This window comes from Callorhinus ursinus, unplaced genomic scaffold (assembly GCF_003265705.2).
Source record: "Callorhinus ursinus isolate GAN/ISIS: 27379988/994484 unplaced genomic scaffold, GSC_fseal_2.0 scaffold141, whole genome shotgun sequence".
In the NCBI taxonomy this organism is placed as follows: domain Eukaryota; kingdom Metazoa; phylum Chordata; class Mammalia; order Carnivora; family Otariidae; genus Callorhinus; species Callorhinus ursinus.
In genome coordinates, this window is record NW_027397203.1 from 5580 (window position 1) to 23334 (window position 17755).

At 58.3% G+C, this 17755-nt stretch overlaps 2 protein-coding genes across 6 annotated transcripts; one reads left to right on the top strand and one right to left on the bottom strand.

Moving 5' to 3' along the window:
• Nucleotides 1-11024: 11024 nt before the first annotated feature.
• Nucleotides 11025-14441, bottom strand: MRPS2 (mitochondrial ribosomal protein S2). 4 transcript variants are annotated; one of them, XM_025859523.2, is made up of 4 exons: nucleotides 14217-14441; nucleotides 13475-13600; nucleotides 12734-12863; nucleotides 11025-12120 (listed from the first exon to the last, which is right to left on the bottom strand). In XM_025859523.2, the coding sequence occupies exons 1-4, from the start codon at nucleotides 14257-14259 to the stop codon at nucleotides 11535-11537; spliced, it is 885 nt and encodes a 294-aa protein (XP_025715308.1). In that variant the 5' UTR covers nucleotides 14260-14441; the 3' UTR covers nucleotides 11025-11534. The 4 variants fall into 4 exon arrangements, with proteins under 4 accessions (XP_025715308.1, XP_025715309.1, XP_073746438.1 ...); XM_025859524.2 differs by lacking the exon at nucleotides 14217-14441 and adding an exon at nucleotides 13811-13914; XM_073890337.1 differs by lacking the exon at nucleotides 13475-13600.
• A 40-nt stretch (nucleotides 14442-14481) lies between these two features.
• PIERCE1 (piercer of microtubule wall 1) lies at nucleotides 14482-17223 on the top strand. 2 transcript variants are annotated; one of them, XM_025859526.2, is made up of 3 exons: nucleotides 14482-14686; nucleotides 15676-15754; nucleotides 16817-17223. In XM_025859526.2, exons 1-3 carry the CDS (start codon nucleotides 14562-14564, stop codon nucleotides 17003-17005), a joined length of 393 nt encoding a protein of 130 aa, XP_025715311.1. In that variant the 5' UTR covers nucleotides 14482-14561; the 3' UTR covers nucleotides 17006-17223. The 2 variants fall into 2 exon arrangements, with proteins under 2 accessions (XP_025715311.1, XP_025715310.1); XM_025859525.2 differs by having other exon boundaries at nucleotides 14487-14719.
• Nucleotides 17224-17755: the final 532 nt, after the last annotated feature.

The following is a 17755-nucleotide window of genomic DNA, read 5'->3' on the forward strand; positions in this document are numbered from 1 at the left end:
TCACTTACATACAACACCCAGTGCTCATCACAACAAGTGCCCTCCTTAATACCATCATCCATCTAACTCCTCCCCCGCCTCCTCCCTCCACGGACCCTCAGTTTGTTCTCAGTCATGAAGAGTCTCTTATGATTTGTTTCCTTCTCTCTTTTTTTCTTTTCCCCCTTTCCCACATGATCATCTGTTTTCTTTCTGAAATTCCACATATGAGTGAGATCATATGGTCTTCGTCTTTCTCTGACGGACCAATGAATTTCTGTACCGATTAAACCACAGCTTCCCCCATTTTCCCCTCACCTGAATCTCCAGGTTACTATCATTCTAGTTTCCATTTCCATGAATACGGCTACTTTGGAGAGCTCCCAGCTATGGATTCTTCTTTTTTTTTTTAAATGAAGATTTTATTTATTTATTTATTTAGGTGGGGGTGGGTGGGAGGGAGGAGGCAGAGGGAGACGGGGAAGCAGACTCCTCACTGACCAGGGAGCCCCATGCGGGGCTCGATCCCAGGACCTTGAGCCGAAGGCAGATGCTTAACTCACTGAGGCACCCAGGCACCCGGCTGCTGTGGATTCATACAGTTTTTGTCTTTCTGCGAGGGCTCCTTTCACTTAGCATTGTGTCCATGTTGTAGCAGGTGTCAGAATTTCCTTCCTTTTTAGGACTGAATAATATTTCATTGATGGATAGAGCACATTTGGTTTATCCATTTTTCCGTCGGTGGACATTTGAGTTGCTTCCACCATTTGGCCATTTGTCTATTGTGAAGAGTGCTGATGTGACACGGGTGTGCAGATGTCTCTTCCGGGCCCTGCTTTCAATTCTTTTGAATATATACCCAGAGGTGGGATTGCTGGATCATGCTGTACTTACATTTTTAGTTTTTGAGATAACTTCAGTACTGTTTTCCATAGTGGTACACCATTTTACAATCACACCAGCAGTCCACAAAGGTTCCACTTTCTCCACATCTTTGCCAACATTCTGTGTTTCTGTTTCTGGTTGTTCCCCCACCCACCCAGGAGCCAGAGGAATGAGTGTGAAGTTATATCTCTGTGGTTTGGTTTAGTCTTCTCTGATTATTAGTCATAATTGAGCCTACTTTCATATGCTTGTTGGTCATTTGCATGTCATCTTTGGAGAAATGTCAGTTCAAGTCCTTTGCCCATTTTTAAATCAAGTCATTTGATTGTTTTGTTATTGTGTTGTAGGAGTTCTTTATTTATGCTAGATAATAAGTCATTGTCAGCTCTGTGATTTGCAAATATTTTCTCTCATTCTATAGGATGCCTTTTCATCTTTTGTGTCCTGTGATTCACAATAGTTTTTTACTTTGATGTAGTCCTATTTTATTGTTGTTGCTGCCTGTGTTTTTGGTGTCTTATCTAAGAAATCATCGTCATAGCCAGTGTCATGAAGCTCTTCCTCTATGTTTTCTTATGGGAGATTGATAGTTTTAGGACTTGCATTGAGGTCTTTGATCCATATTTGAGTTCATTTCTGTCAGCAGTGAAATGGAAGGGTCCATCTTTGTTCTCTGGCATAAGGATGTCCAGTTTCCCAACACCATTTGTTGAAGAGACTGTCCTTTCCCCATTGTGTGGTCTTGGCAGCCTTGCTGAAGCTCACTTGGCCATGGATACAAGCGCTTATCTCTGGTCTCCCTGTTCTAGTTCAACACTATGTATTTGACCCTAATCAACACCGCACTGTTTTGACTAACACTGCTTTGTAATATGGATTGAAACCGGGAAGTGTGAGTCATCCAGCTTTGTTCTTTTTCAAAATTGTTTTTGACTATTTGCATTCCCTTGAGATTCCACACACATTTAGGATGAATTTTTCTATTTCTGCAATAAATGGCATTGACATTGACAGCGACTAAATCCAGAGACTGCTGAACCCAGTGCCAATATGAAGTCTTCCAGTCTGAGAGCACAAGATGCCTTTCCCTGTATTTGTGTCTTCTTTCACTTCTTTCTGCAGGGCTTTATAGTTCTCTGTGTTTAAGCCTCTTACCTCCTCGGTTAGGTTTATTCCTAAGTACTTTATTATGCTATCATAAATGGAATTTTCTTTCTGTATTGATTGCGTAGAGCAACACAACTGATTTTTTCTGGGTTGATTTTGTATCCTTTGCTGAATTCCTTTGCTGGTTCTGAAAGTTTTTGGTGGATGTTTTGCGATTTTCTACATCTGCATACAGAGATAATTTATTTCTTCCCTCCCGATTTGGACGCACTTTTTTCTAACCTTGTGTGATTGCTCAGGCTAGGACTTCCGGTACTATGTGGAATAGAAACAGCAATGGCAGGCATCCTTACCTTGTTCCTGATCTAGGGGAAAAGATTTCAGTCTTTAACCACTGAGGATGCTGTTTGATGTGGGCTTTTCAGAAACAGCCTTTACTGTCTTGAGCTATTTCCTTCGATTCCTAGTTGGTTTTGTGGTTTTATCATGTGAGAGTGTGGAATCCTGTCATATCCTTTTTCTGTGTCAGGTGAGATGGTCATGTGGATTTTGTCCTTCATTCTGGTAATGAGGCTTATATATATATTGACATATTGAATGCATCCTCAGAATGTAGTAGTCTTTTTTTGTGTCTGGCTTCCTTCATCATGTTTCTAGGATTCCTAAATATCTGCATGTAGGAGTTTGACTTGGACTCCATACTATGCTGTGTGTCTTTCCTGGCCCCATCCCCTCACTGCCTTGATTACTCTAGCTTTAACATGAAGCTTGAGTACCTGGTAATGCACGTCCTCCTACTCTGTTTCCCTCCACGATGTTTCTGACCATTGTGAGTCCTGTTTTTTCTTGTACATTTTGAAATAATCTCACTAGTTTCCACAGATAATTATCTGCTGAGGGATTTTATAGGGATGGTATTGAATCTTTGCTCAAGTTTGGGGTAACTGACATCTTTTACAAGACACGGGGGTGTGCTTGACACCACAACTTAAAGAGGAAATAATTTAAGGTCATAGGAAAAAGGAGAAAATGACACAGTGGCACTCATAGCTCAAGAAAGGGGGAGCTAACACCGCAGTTATAAAGAACTCCTAAAAATTAATAAGAGAGCAACCACACAGTGGAAAAAGTGCAGAAGACATTTTCAGACACTTCACAAAAACAAGTATCGCCTTCAACACATTAAAATATTCTCCTTCTTAGTCATAATGAGACAAAATTGTCAGCAAAGTTGGAAAATATACTCTGAGACCATACAGAAACAGGCACTTTTATTCATTGTTGGGAAGAACATAAGCTGCCTTCGAGAGGAGGCACTTTGGCCAGATCTATCAAAACTACAAATGTAGTGTTGACTCAGCAACCCGGTTCAGGGAATATGTCCAGTAGAAACTTCTCCACACTTGACCTGTGTACATGTTTTCATTGCAACCTCCTTCCTAAGAGCACAAGGCTGGAATTCTCCCGTAGGAGAGTGGATAAATCAATGAAGACCCTCCACACGATGAAACACAACATAGTGTCATAGAGATAGGAATGAACTGAAGGGAGGGAGACCTTTGGAGTACTGATCTGTAAAAATCTGTCTCTGGTCCTTTTTGCTAGCAGGACTGAACCTCAGTGGACCGTCCTTCAGATTGGGAGCTAGCTTTTTCAGGCACCTTGGGAAGTGGTTTCACCAGTGCATTGTCAATGCCCTGGTGTTTATGGCTATTGAGGCTTGGGCCCCAGGGTTCCAAGCCCAACTCAGTCACTGACCAGAAGGGAAGCCTCAACCAGTTCCTTAGGAGAACATGATCTGCTTCCCCAGTGAACTCAAACACTGGCCCTTCAGGGTTACCAGTGAGTGGGAAGACAGACAATGGGGAGTTCTTCCTTGCAAGTCTTGGAGGATCCAGAACATTTCATGGAGGAATCTAGCAACAGAATTCCTGCCATGCCCACTAAATAGATAGCAAAAGTAGGGACAGTGATGGGAATGGCTACTTGTGGATGATAGGGGGCATGAGTGTCAGACCACTGATCCCCCATCCCCTTCAACATGGGCCACCCCAGGGTAGGTCCTGAGCTGCTACACAGGGATGCCTGCATGACCAGCTGCTCCCAGCAGCTGCTCCCAGCTGAGCAGAGACAGTTGCCAGGGACCTGAAGTCCTCGTTTGACCTCTGCTCCGGCCAGCCCCACGCGAGCAGGGACCGTGCTTACTCACCACTGTGTCCCCAACCCACAGAACAGTGCCTGGGAGGTGGTAGCCCTTCACATTGTATGAATCAGTGGGATGCCCCAGCAGCCCCGTGATGAGGGGGATGTTGCTTACAGAAGAGAGATCTGGGCCACAGGCTTGTGTTCACTCTTTCATCCACTCGTGCAGCATCCCCACCTGTGTCTGTTCGCTGGAATTCAGAGGGGACCCCCAGACACCCTCCCTGCCCTCGGGGCTCCCAGCCCAACCCATAGGTCAGCATCTCACCTATGGTCCACAAGGGGGCGATACAGAGCTACAGCATCTCTAGAATGAGACCTTGCACGATCTAGAACCATCTGACGCACTAGAACGTGCCCCCGCGTTGACTCCAGCCAGCCATGGAAGCAGCTCGAGAGCCTGAGCCAGTGCCCCCACAGACTAGAGCCCCTCCAGCTCCGACCTGCGAACCCCCTCCAGAGGCAAAACCAGCTCTGGCATGAATTCCAGCATAAAGCCATCTGCACACCTGTTCTCCCACCCGATCCAGCACCATTGCCAGAGTGAGAGCCAGCCCAAGATTGAGAGCCAATTCTCGAGGCAGCTCAGCGCTGCTGTGGGAGGCTGTGCGGGGCATCCTCTGAGAAGGCACAGGGACAGGCTGTGGGGATCAGCACAGGGTGATCACCCTGGCAGGGTGGTGATCTTCTCTCCTCCTGCTGCTTTGGCACCATCTCCAGATGGACGACTGGCCACTGCAGCGGGGCTGGTCACCACTACAGCGTCGACCTGGATGCAGGAGCAGCTACAGACCCAAAGTCCGCTCCAGAGCTCGAGGCATTTCCATCTTCTGCTGCGGTGCCTTCGCCGGGAGCTCGGGAGCTGGAGCCAAGTGCGCCCCAGTGTGAGTAAGGCCCCTGCCCCTGCAGCCAGCTCCTGCCCCCGCTGCACAGACACAGGGGCGCTTACCACCTGGGAAGCTAGAGCAGAAGCTCCTCCCTCGGCAGAGCGAGCCTTACCTCCACGCACAAAGCCAGAGCCGCCGCACACAGCAGCCCCCGCACTGACTACGGACGACGGCCCCCCTGGCAGAGCTCCCGAGCTGGCGGCTCCTCCACCTGCTCGCCTGGACCAGCTCCAGAGCAGCAGTCTTCTTGCGGCCGGTTCCTGCACCAAATTTGGCAACAATGCCAGCCTGAGAGTTCGCTGAGCCCTGGAGTCCATTCCAGAACCAGCTCGAGCCCGACCACTGGGGACGGAGCCAGCTCCGGCTGCAGCTCCAGCTCAGGTCCTGGGCTGGTTCCACGGCAGGAGCCGGGGGCATCCCTGGCATCGGCCGCAGCTCCGGCCCAGGGCTCGAGCCGCTCTGCCCAGGGCCACCCGTCACCCATCTTTTTATTTTTTAAAGAGAATTTTTTTTTTTTTTTAAGATTTTATTTGTTACAGAGAGGGAGAGAGCACAAAAGCAGGGGGAGCAGCAGAGGGAGAGGGAGAAAGAGACCCCTCCGCTTCAGGGAGCCCGCACCCGGACTCGATCCCACGACCCTGAGATCCTGACCTGAGCCGAAGGCAGACGCTTTAACCAACTGAGCCACCCAGGCATCCCCACCCTTCACCCTTCTCTGTTACATGTTTTATGATTTTTACATTTAACAGTTAATATGTAGATTCAGTAAAAGTTAAGCTTCCGTCACTTTCAGCTGTACCATTCAAGGCTACTTCCTCAGGCTCCTGCATGAGCTCAGGCTTGGGTCAGATTGACCTGGGTTCAAACCCACAGCGGGGCCATGTCACAGCCCTGTGACAGGCAAGCTCCTATGGGAACTCTTGGAATCATGCCCGGGGCCATGGCGTGGGGAGGGGTAACTTGCCAGGCTGAATGCCAGGGGTCCCCATGATGCCCAAAGGGCTGCCACAGGCACCCACATTCCAGAGACAGCCCCCTGCCCAGCTCATTTCATTGGAGATCCTCGAATGAAGAACATGTTTGCATGTTGCATCCCAAAGCGTGGGGGCTGCAGGCTGAGGAAAGCGAACTCTGCAAACACTTTCCCTCCCTGGGGATGTCGTGTCAGGGCTCCACATCGCCTCTGGCCGTTTGGCCGGAAAGACCAAAAGGTGACACGAGGAGGCCCAGAGCAAACCACCCAGCCCCACAGGGTCTAATCCACCTGTGCAGCCCCAGGTCCCCTCCCCGTGTGCGTGTGTGTGTGTGTGTGTGTACATGTGTGTGTGTGTGTGTGTGTGTGTGTGTGTGAAGAGGGGTTATGTGGGGTGGGCCAACGCCATTCAAGAGCAGGCTGATGAGGGGTCAGATACCCAGTGGGCAGGTCATGTTCAAGGTCAAGAGTCTGGCTGGGTGGGACGGGGTGTGGGGGGCTGCGCGCTTCTGCCTCAGGGTTTATCCCGATCGGCTGCCGGGATGGGTCAGTGTCCCATGTGTAGGGCTGTGCATGCACAGGTGTGTGTCTGATCCAGGAACAGCAGGGGGACAGGGAGGTTGGCTGGGCAGGGCTCTGATGCCTCTGGGCCGGCTACCCTTCCCTGTCTTTGCAGGCCACGGATGAAATCGGGAGGAGGCTGGCGGACACCCGTTCCATCTCCGGGACCTGGGGCATGACCCCACAGGGGTCCCCAGGCGCAGGTGCTGGGGATTGTGGGGGAAGGCCTCCGACACCACCCAGACCACTGTCCCTGGTGGTCATTGACTGGATTGTGCTCCAGGAGCCGGAGCCCACGGAGGCCGAGCTCGAGGCTGAGAAGCCTGGGGCTGGGTGCCTGTGGGTGTGTGGGGACGGGTTGGGGCTGGCCCCACAGGGAGGAGCCCCCAGAGGCTGGTGAGGGGCCAGGAGCAAAGACTGTGTGCAGAGCACCCAGCGGGTGGACTGCAGTCGGGGAGACGTCCCGGGGAGGGCTCCTTCCTGGCTGCGGCTTCTCTGGGAGGCCCTGGGCTGGGCTCTGTCTTGCCAAGGCCCATGGAGAGCAGGCGCGGGCTGAGCTTTTCTCCTCCTCTCTCAGCTGCTCCACCATCTCAGGAGCTAGAGCCGGGCTCCACCTGTGTCTCTAGCTCGGGTGAGGAGCCAGGCGCAGGGGCAGAAGCCAGGCCAGCTTCCATGGGGCTCTGCAAACACAGGAACTGTCACTCAGCTCGGAGGCATCACAGCCCTGCCCAACGTCCCCAATGTCCCCCTGGCCAGCCCCCTGCTGCTCCCAGATCAGACACACACCTGTGCGTGCACAGCCCAGAGTCTCCCAGAGATGCCCCAGGTAGGAAGGAGCCCTCCCCGGGAGGTCTCCCCGACTGCAGTCCACCCACTGGGCGCTCGGAGCCCAGTCTTTGCTCCAGGCCCCACACCAGCCTCCGGGGCTCCTCCCTGTGGGACCAGCCCCGACCCTTCCCCCCCACACACAGGCACCCAGCCCCGGTCTTCTCACCCTCGCGCTCAGCCTCTGTGGGCTCGGCGTGCTCCAGCCGGGTCAGCAGAAGGTGGGCACGGCGCTCCAGGTCAGAACTGGGCATGTTGAGCTGCACATAGGCCACCAGCTGCTTGAGGCAGGGAACGTCTTTGGCTGACAGAAGTCCTCTGAGTCTGGTCCAGCCAGGTGCCCAGAACGGAGGAGATGGCCCTGGAGGTAGGCGGGCAGGAAGCAAAGTCAGTGGCCTGGGCAGCCCTTCCACACAGCCCCCTGGGGCAGCCCTGGGGATGCTCCATCCAGAGGCCAGGACCCCCCCCCCCAGCCCACCCACACTGGCCATCCAGGCAGGGGCAGGTGTGGCCAGCAGGTGCGGGGGGCCGGCAGTCCCCACGGGAGGGAGCCCTCCATCACGGGTGTGAGCACCCCTGCCTTCCTCAGGGGAGCCTGCCCCACGCCTCTGTCTGTCTGGGGTCCCTCCTGCTGCACCGGAAACTCCAGGAGCGTGGGGAGGCGGTGCAGTGTCTGCTCTGTCCCGGCCCTGGGGCACCACAGAGGAGCTGCAGCAGTCCGTGAGGGAGGAGGGAACGGGCAGTGTCCCTCGGCCCAGCCCGCCTGGGCTCTCACGGCCCCTCGGCCCCCAGCCCCTGCTCCGACGGCTGCCTGACCCCCTGCAGGCACGTGGGCTCTCCTCACCGACACTATTCTCGGGGACGGCTGCCCGGCCTGTCCAGGCCCCACGTGCAGGCCCCCACGTGGGGGACTCAGTGTGAGGCCCCTATGTGCGCGGGTGGCCCTGGATCGGGTCAGGGCAGGCGGGGCCCCCAGCCTCCCCTCCGCTCCCTAGGCCCCGGGCCCACAGCCTCGGCTGTCTCTCTCCTGTCCTGCAGGAGGGGCCCCGACAGCGCCGCCCTCCAGCAGCCATGACAGACGCGGGGCAGCCAGGGCTCTGCCCAGCCCCCCAGCCCCACCAAAGCCCCAGATGTCCCCCACCTTGGAGACAGGGGCTCTTCTTCATCCTAAGGCCCGTCATCCTTCCGACGATGAGAGCAGAGGGATCCCCATCTAGAGGAGGCCCGCAGGGCGTCCCACGCAAGGTCCTGTGCCCATCTCTGCTTTGTCGTCTAGGGTTCCCGGAGGACCCCCACCTAGAACAGAGGCCTGCGGGGCAGGGAGATTTGTCTGCCCTGTTCCCTGAATAATGCAAAATGTCTAGAAGGGGCTTCCTGTCCATGTGTGGAATCAATGAAGCCCAACCAGCACCTTTCAGATGTCTGAGTGCGTCTGGGGCCCCTCTGCCAGCCCCCAGGGATCCCTGCTCTGGCTCCCCCCAGGATGGGAGCCCCAGATGGAATCTGAAACCGCGTCACAGTCGGGAATGCGGCTTTGCCCAGACACAGGACACCGAGGCTTGGGGCAGAGAGCTCCTTCGCGGTGGAGAGGAACCGCCTCAGCCCCAGGCCACCTCTCTGTGGGCCGGCCACAGGGTCGGGGACCGGTCCAGACAGTCACCCCGTGTGTGGGGTCGGGCCTCGTGGCACGCAGGGTCCCCAGGAGACACCTGAGGTTCGGAGAGGGGACGTGCCACGCCTGAGACACACAGCCCGCAGGTGAGGGGGAGCCGCTGGGCGGGACGGGGAGCCTGCTCACCTTTTGTGAGCAGCAGGTGTGGGAAGGGCTGGGGGGCGTTCCTTGGGAGGTGCTCCGGGAGAGGGGCCATGGGAGAGGGCCTGCCCCGGCTCCACCAGCTTGCTCAGGCTCTCAGCACGGACCGCCCGCAGGCTCGGGCTCTCACCCAGTGGCAGGGTGGACTTCTGTTCACAATGGGGCTAATCTTTGGATAAAGGGGGGATAATTCACAAAAGAGAAACTGCAAAAATATTCCTGTCCATGTCCTGAAGTGCAACAGAATATCAACAATTGGTTCGGATCATCTTACACGTGTGTGAAGGGTGATTTTGTACCTGACCAAGGCTGGGGCTGGGCCGGGTGTGTTGTGCCTGTGTGTGTGTGGAGTGTGTGCATGGTTTGTGTGTATGTGGTGTGTGTGTGCGGTGTGTGGTGTGTGTGTGTCTGTGTGGTATGTGTGCGGTGTGTGTGTGTGCGGTGTGTGTGTGTGCGTGTGTCTGGTGTGTGTGAAGGGAGCAGCCCAGACTCCTTGGGTTGACATTATGGCCAGGTAAGGGGCACAGCCGTCATGGCAGCCCGGGGGGTCAGTGACCTGGATGGCTTTGGGGCAGGAGACCCTCCGGGCCCTCCCCGAGCCCGGGCCTGGAGAGCCGCCGCCCCCACACTCCCCCTGAGCTCCCTGGCCCTCATGGGTGGCATGGCACTCATCCTTACCGTGGTCCTGAATCCAGGAACCTGACTCTCTCAGGCCCTTGCTCCACCAGCTGGTCAGGCCGTGTCCCTGCTCGGGCCCAGAGGAGGTCAGGTCTATGTGGCAGGTCAGGTACTGCAGCAGGGAAGGCGGGGTAAGGGCTGGGGGTGAGCCCCCCTGTGCTCACCGGGAGGCTTGTCCCCTGCCTCTCCCAGGCCTCGTGACACTCACCGTCTCCTTTGGCTGCTTTGGGTTCTCCTGGGGTTCATTTCCAGGGTGGCAAGCTTGGAGGTCCCCTCCTGCCAGGGTCAGCCTTATAGGTCAGTTTAGAAATGGCCCGGGGGCCTCCTTGATCTTCCTGGAGCAGCCCTACATTGTCTGTTCCAGAAGCCTGCACCTTGCCTTTGGGTCCCTATCACCCTGAAGGTGTCTTGCTCCCTTGTGTCTCCCTGTCCAGTTATGTGTCCACTCGGCAGGGCATCCCCTGCCCACTGCGCCCCCAGTGCCCCCGGGACCGGGAGCATAGCTGTGACCAGTAACAACTGCTGTCACCCCTGCTGGTCTCCACCAGCATCCCGTGTGCAGCTTCCAGGGGACCCTCAGGGGACAGAGGAGGGCCGGGGCCAGGCCGGCCATCAGTACAGTGCCCCCGCTGGTGTGTGTTGGGGGGGGCTGCTGCCCTGTACCCAGACCCTGAACCCGGACAAGATGGGGCCCATCCCATGTTTCACGTGTCTTCTGCCTCCCCCCATGTTGCTCACTGTCCAGCCCAGACCTGAGTGGCCCGGGGGCCAGCCTGGGACGCCCCTCCCTCCACCGCCTGCTTCTCAAGGCTCGTATGGCTTTCTGGCCCCACGCAGGTCCCAGGACTCCCATTCACAGCATGGTTTTACGTCACGTTTGGATTTCAAGGGGTCTTGGCTCCTCATAGCCAGCCTCTCTGGAGCTCGGAGGGACGGGTGCTGCAGGGAAGGCCCCACAAATCCGTGTGTGCCACCAAGTGCCAAGTGGCTTGAGCACATGAAGCTTGAGAGTACTGTGGGCTCTGTGGGCCCCGTGGGGGTTTCACAAATGCCACATATCCAAGAGCAAAAGCACATAGGCCACACTGTGGAAGCCACAGGCCCCAGAGCCACATTTGTCCAAACATAAGCTTTATTTCTGTGGGAATCATGCTGTCCGCTTGGCCTGGCCCGTCCCAACCCAGATGGGATCCTCCGGGGGACTCGCCTTGTGGCCTCACGTGACACAGCAGCCCCAGAAACTGTGCCGTGGAGGAAGCAGCCCGGCCGTGGTGTAGGTTGGCAGGGACTGAAAAGTGAGAGGACAAAACTCAAGGTGTGAGGCTTTTCAGTCTCCGGGACAAGCGTGCTTCCCGATGGGTCCTCTCTGGACGGGCTGCCTGCTCTGTGTGCCTGCTGGGCCCCATGGGTCTGAAGTGGGGCCCCGGCGCTGGGGGGGGGGCGGGCAGCTGCCAGAACGGTCACCAAAAGCAGGGACCCAATCAATGCCTAGCGCAATGGGGAACCTGCTAAAGACCATGGCCAAGAAGGGGAAGGGGTTCCCAGCTTAGGGGCAGGCTTGGCTGCCACTCTCCTTCGGGAGGGGAGTGGGTCCGTCCCGGGAGGGACCCAGGTCCAGCCTAGCCTAGGCTCCCAGGGAAGGAGAGGCAGCCGACCCCTGAACCCCGGCCCCCAGCCCCTCTGGGCCCTGCAGCCGATACAGGGCCTCCATCTGCCTCCGCTTCTGCTTGGCCCGGTTGATGGTGGTCTGGAAGAGCCTGCAGAAGAGGTGGATGGACGGGGGCGAGTCATCGTTGCCAGGGATGGGGTAGGTGATGAGGCAGGGGTTGCAGTTGGTGTCCACGATGCCCACCGTGGGGATGTGCATCTTGGCCGCGTCTCTCACAGCCACGTGGGGCTCGAAGACGTTGTTGAGCGTGTGCAGGAAGATGATGAGGTCTGGCAGGCAGACCATGGGGCCCAAGAGGAGCGGGGCGTTGGTCAGCAGGCCGCCCTTGAAGTAGCGGGTGTGGGCGTACTCGCCACAGTTCCGGGCCGTGGTCTCAATCAGGTGTGAGAACTGCCGGTTGCGGCTCACAAACAAGATGATGCCCTTGCGATAGGCCACGTGGGCCGTGAAGTTCAACGCCAGCTGCAGGTGTGCGGCCGTCTGTTCCAGGTCGATGATGTCCTGGCCGAGGCGGCTCCCAAAAATGTACGGCTCCATAAACCTGCCGGAGACCCCACCAAGGCAAGAGTGGGCAAAATGCATGTGGCCAACCTCGGCCAGCAACCGCCGAGGCCCTCTGTGGACAGCCCTGGGGGCTGCGAGGCCCATGGCCTCCAGGGTACACCATCCCCAGAACTGGCACAATTTGCAACCCCACCACCATGACTGCAGCAGTGGAGACCCTTGTCCAGTGACAGCCAAGAGGCGGGGCGGGGGGGGGCAGGCGGTTACCTCCAGCTCTTCTGCCCCTGGGAGCTGGGCCCCATCGTCGTCCCCCTGGATGTCTCCAACCACCTCCCTCCCTGGCCTCCCAACTGTCCCTCCAAAACATCTGCAACGCAGCCGTCCCGTTGAGACCCTTCTCTGCAAGCCTGGAGCCCCCCGCCCCCGCCCTGGCTCACAGGAGCTGCCAGTGGCGGGTCTGCCCCTGCTATAGGGCCGGCAGCCTCACAGGTACGAAGTCTGGTGTGGGGAGCAAAGCGGAGTCTGACGACGGGCCTGCACTCACACCGATACGTGCCACTGTGAAAGGGGCCGTGGACCGCACGGCTCCTGAGGCTGGAGGGTCCCAGGCCCCACCGGCACCACCACACCCGGCCCGGGGTGTCCGTTACCTGTGCCGACAGCCTGCTTTGTGGCCCAGGTGCACGCGGGCATCGAAGAGACTTCTCACGGAAAACAACTCTTTGACATTGAAGAAGTCGGAGTGCTTGAGGGGCTCACTGAGGATCTTGTCGCTGATATCTGGGACGGTGGGGGGAGAGGATGCCGTGGTCTGTGGCCCCCCCCCCAGCTCCCAACCGTGGAGGGGAGCAACATGGGGGCGGGGAGGGGCAGTGAAGCCCAGCAGATGAGCCCTAGGTGCCACAGGGTCCTCTCCAGGAGACAGGCTGGAGCCGGGTTCTGACTGTGCTCCTGGGTAACCCCGGTCCAGTCTTCACCCAAAAAGGAGGGGCCCAGCTGGTTTCTGAGGTCCTTCTGGTACCTCCCAGCCACCAGAGGAAGGTCCCCCCATCAGGGGTCCAGGGAGGACTCAGCAGGGCAGAGGGCACCTCCCAAGGAGCCAAGCCACGTGTTAAGGTCTCCCTCCCCCCACCCACCCCAGGAGTGCGGTGGCCTTAGCCCCATTCCCAGATGAGGGTGGCTGAGAGGGAGGGCAGGACCCCTGCCCAGGGCATGTGGGGCAGGAGAGGGAGGCAGGGTGCCCATTCTTTCCTGGGCCCGCACCCCCCCCCCAGGGCTTCCCGACGAAGCCAGGGCACTCGGCACTCCTCGCGGCAGACGATTTCAACCCCGAATGGGAGGCCAGGCGCCGTCCCCTCAACCCCCTAAGCCCGCGGAGGAGCCTGCGTTACCGGCGCTGTCCTCGGGCCCGCTGACGGCGGGCGTCGCGGCGCCTGCCAGGGTCCTGCCGCCCGGTCGGGCTCGCCCCGGGGTCGCGCTCTGGAGCGGACGCGGCCGCAGCGGCCTGGGCCAGACACCTGCGGAGAGAGCAGCTGGTGGCGCGCGCGCCCGGCCGCTGTCCCTGCGGGCCCGGCTCCCCGCGCCGTGGGCGCTGCGTGACCCGCAGGCCTGGGAGCAGGTCCCACCGCCCCCCCCCCCCCCCCCCAGGGCCCCCCCCCCGGCCCCCCCCCCCCGCCCGCGCCCCCGGGCCCCCCCCGCCCGCGCCCCCGGGACCCGCGCGCGCTCACCGGCGCCGAGCAGCCGGGGCACGGTCGCAGCGGGCACCATGGCGCAGAGGGCGGACAAGGCAGGGACGCGCTCTGGCTGCCGCGCTCCTTCCGCCGCCGCCAGCGCCCCCCCCCCCCCCGCCGCGCCGCCTGCCGGCCCGGAGGTGCGTCTGCGCGCCCTGCGGCTCGGCCACCAGCCCCGCCCTGTGGGACCGCGGGCCTCCCTCGGGTCCGCGCGCGCCGGCCAGGGGTGCACGAACCCGACTTCGGCCCGCCGCCGGCCCGGGCGCCACGGACACGCGAGGAAGGAGGGACAGGCTGGGGTCGGGGCGAGTGCGGGGTGTGAGGGAGCGCGTCTCCCCGCCCTGTCCCCTAGCTCGCCCCTGCACCCCGCACGAGCCGCCGTCTCCGTGGGGGCCCTCCTCACCTGTGGCCAGTCCAGTACAACCTGCCGCTTTGCCAGGGAGCATCCCATAAGATTAGGCGCACCTGGAGTCTGCAAGACGTCCGGGCCCGGGGACGCCCAGGCACGCAGTAAGCGGCCGTGCGGAGCTGGGAGTGGGCCTTTCGCGGCTGAAGCCCAAGGCCTGGGGTTCCCCCTGCATGTTGGGGACCGGGGGAGGGGGGCGGCAGGCCGTGCGCGCGACCCGCCCCCGCTTGACGCGACGCCTTTAAGGCGGGGCCGCCCGGTCAGGTGACCCGGCCGTCGCCTGGCAACGGGACGCCGCGCCGCCTCCCGCGGGCTCCCGCCGCAGCTCCGCAGCACGGGCGCATGTCGGAGGAGAGCCCCCGAGAGTGCGCGGTGGCTGCGGAGCCCCGGGCCCCCACGCCCCCGGCCCCCGCGCCCCCGCAGAGGACCAGCGACTACTACCGCGTGGACGAGGGCCTGCCGGCCAGGTTCAAGAACCCGGCGTGGTTTCGGGGCTATGGGTGAGGACGGAGTTCCGTCAGGGGCCACTTGGCCCGCGCAGGGGCTAGAGTGGCGGCCCTGCCCACTAGGCTCGGAGGCAGGAGTCCCCAGGTCCCCAGCCTGCCCTGGAGCCCAAGTCAAACGCGGGGTCAGCTGTTAGCACCCAGTGAGCGAGAAAGTGCCTGAAACTGCAGGAGCACTGGCCGTGGGGTGGGGGGCGGGGGCTCCAGTCACTGCAGGAAGAGCAGGGGTGGCCAGGAAATCCCACAGCCCGCTACTGGGCCCAGCGCCACGCTTTTGTGCGGGGATAAGTCTTCTGTCTCTAGGCTGAGAGGAGCCTCTGCCGAATGAGAATCTGGCAACCCGAGCTGTTCATTGCAAACCCTCAGACATACATCGTAGTAAACCCTTCACCACACCTGCCCTGCCCTCCCTCCCCTAGTCTCCTCTGCAGCCCTGGGGACGGGGTTCATTATTGTCCTTGTTTTCCAGGAGGGACAGCTGGGGTATGGAAGGATAGCGTCTTGCCCAAGATCTGGTGGCATAGGGCAGCGCTGACCTCTGAACCACAGCCACTCAGTTAAACTCTGTGTCAGCATCAGAGACTGTAGGCATGTTTTCTTCACGAGGCTCAGAGTGGAGGGACCCCCCCCCCCGAGTGGCAGGGTATGGAGGCTGAGCCACCACTTCTGACCTACCCATCTACCCAGCACATGCCAAGACCCTGCCAGGGTTGAGGGCTGCATTTGCCATCTGGGAGTTCTTTCGGGCTTTGCCCTGCCTTCAGGAAGAGCAGGGGTGGAGGTGAGCAGAGGAGGCGGGGAAGCTGAACCTGAATCCCACGGAGCCCGCGTTCACAGCCGTGTTGCCAACCTGTGGCATTCCCAACAGAGCTCTGTCAAAATATTCTAAGGCTGTGGCTTGGGCAGCATTAGAATAACTGAATGGAAAATAGAGGGTGTTTCTCATCTGCCAGGACCAAGGAGCCTGTCTCGGTGTACAGGACCAGTAACCAAGCTTATGGGAGCAGAGCCCCCACTGTGCACGAGATGCCGGTACGTGGGAAGCGTGTGTGTGTGTGTGTGTGTGTCATGGAACATCTCCAGGAGGAGGCTACCACCCTGGATTTCTCAAAAAGGTGGCAGGGAGGGGCCCAAAGTTCCAACATCACAAAGCCGGAGGGGACACATCAAATCCTTTCTAAACAGGGCAGGGTAGAAATAAGTGAGCGAGCAACTTTAGCAATGAAATGTTTTTAAGGATGAAAAAGGTGCGTGTAGACTGGTTTAAGATGTCCCAAAAGACTGGCCCCTTTCACAGGTAGACACCACCACCTCTGGTACCTTACGGCAGTGAGTTCTGAGGCAAACAAGTGAACAGCTGCTTTCTTTCTGGAATAATACTTGATTTTAATGAACTCGCAACCTTAAGAGGCAGTACTGGCCCAAATCTCAGGTTGCACAAGGCACATGGGTGGATGTGGGGATCTGTGCACCTTTGGGGAATCCCCACCCCCTTTTTGAGATCGACTTCACAGTCTGGAGGTCTAGAACCCCCTTCTAAAACCCTCCTGATGCCCCTCCTAGGCCCAGGTGGACCAGCACAAGCGTCCCCTGGGTATCCAGGACAGTAGGGCCACCCATTTGGGGGCCTCCCCCCACGAGGGCAGCGCCTCCCCACGCCCCTGGGCTGGTAGGGTGGGGGCGTCAGAGGCGTTTTAAAGCTCCACAAGGGATTCGAACCTGCGGTCAGGGTTGAAACCCATGGATGGCTCTTACAGAAGAGAACACCGAAGTTCAGAGAGGTCCAGTAACTTGTCTAGCGGCGTAGTGGCAGGAGCAGAACCCTGGGCGTCGCATGGGGCAGGTGGCCCGCAGATGATCCTGCTGTCCACCCAGGGTGAACAGAGGCACTGTCAACAATTATTCCCGACATTGGGTATAAACTGGGATGGTCTGGGGCGAACTGGGCCATCCTGCCCACCCCGACTCTCTGCTTCCTAGGAACAGAGATGACATTTTCTTACAAATTCTTACTTTTCTTAGAAATGCCTCGTGGCTGACTGCTCAGGGGTGTTCCCACGCCCCATTAATCCGAGTGTCCCTTTTCACTTCCAGAAAGTATTTTATCCAAATTCGAACAAATTTTCCAGACAACTTGCAGCTGGTGGAATGTTCCGGAACAATACTTTCAACGTCTGCATGGAGAAGAGCATTGTGACAGGTCCCGACAACTACATCACCTCCTATGACCGGTTCAACTTCCACCCCAGTTACAACATCAACAAGCCATCCATCTGTGATTGAGGGGCCTCCTGATGCCCTCAGGGATGAAGTGTTCCCCGTACTCTCTCATCATTTGCCCAGTTGTCAACTTCACTGCTTTTCCTGAAAGTGTTTTTTCTCTTTAGATTAGAAAAATATGCAGACGGGGCTCTTAATGCCCTGTTCGCTCTGTTTCACGTCTAAGATGGAAAAGATGCTAATAGCTTGACCTTGCATTAAACACATTGCCACATCCTGAATTCCTGACTCATCGGTAATCAGGGAGCAGGACCGTGGGCGTCCTGGGCCCTGAGTTGTGGCCTGATGCCAGGAATGCCTGGGTAGCCCACCCTGTGTCTCTCCTGGGTGCCGTTTCATATGACAAATCATGGAGTGGGTTTCTGTTATAAGGCGCCCTGGCGAAAATCCGCACCAACTCTGCGAGGCCACGGCGGGAGGGTCGGGTGCCGTGTGTGGGGCGAGGACAGGAGCCGCGTGGGGAAGACCAGCAGGAGTGCCCTGTCCCTGACCCTGACCCACGCTGGCCAGCTTGGGGTCCCTGCGAATGCCCCACAGCCACCGAGGGGCAGGCCCCGGAGGCCAGATCTATGGAGGGGGTGATGTGTACGTGGGACTTCTCTCTTGCTGTTCACTTTCAGTTTTCAGTACAAAGTTAAAAAACCAGCAGGCAGGGAATTCCACACTCTTCTCTCTGCAGTTCTCGATCTATGTTTGCTATGATGTAGCGGGTCCTCAATGAGGAGAGTTCTTCTGGGCCGGTATCTGTCTTTC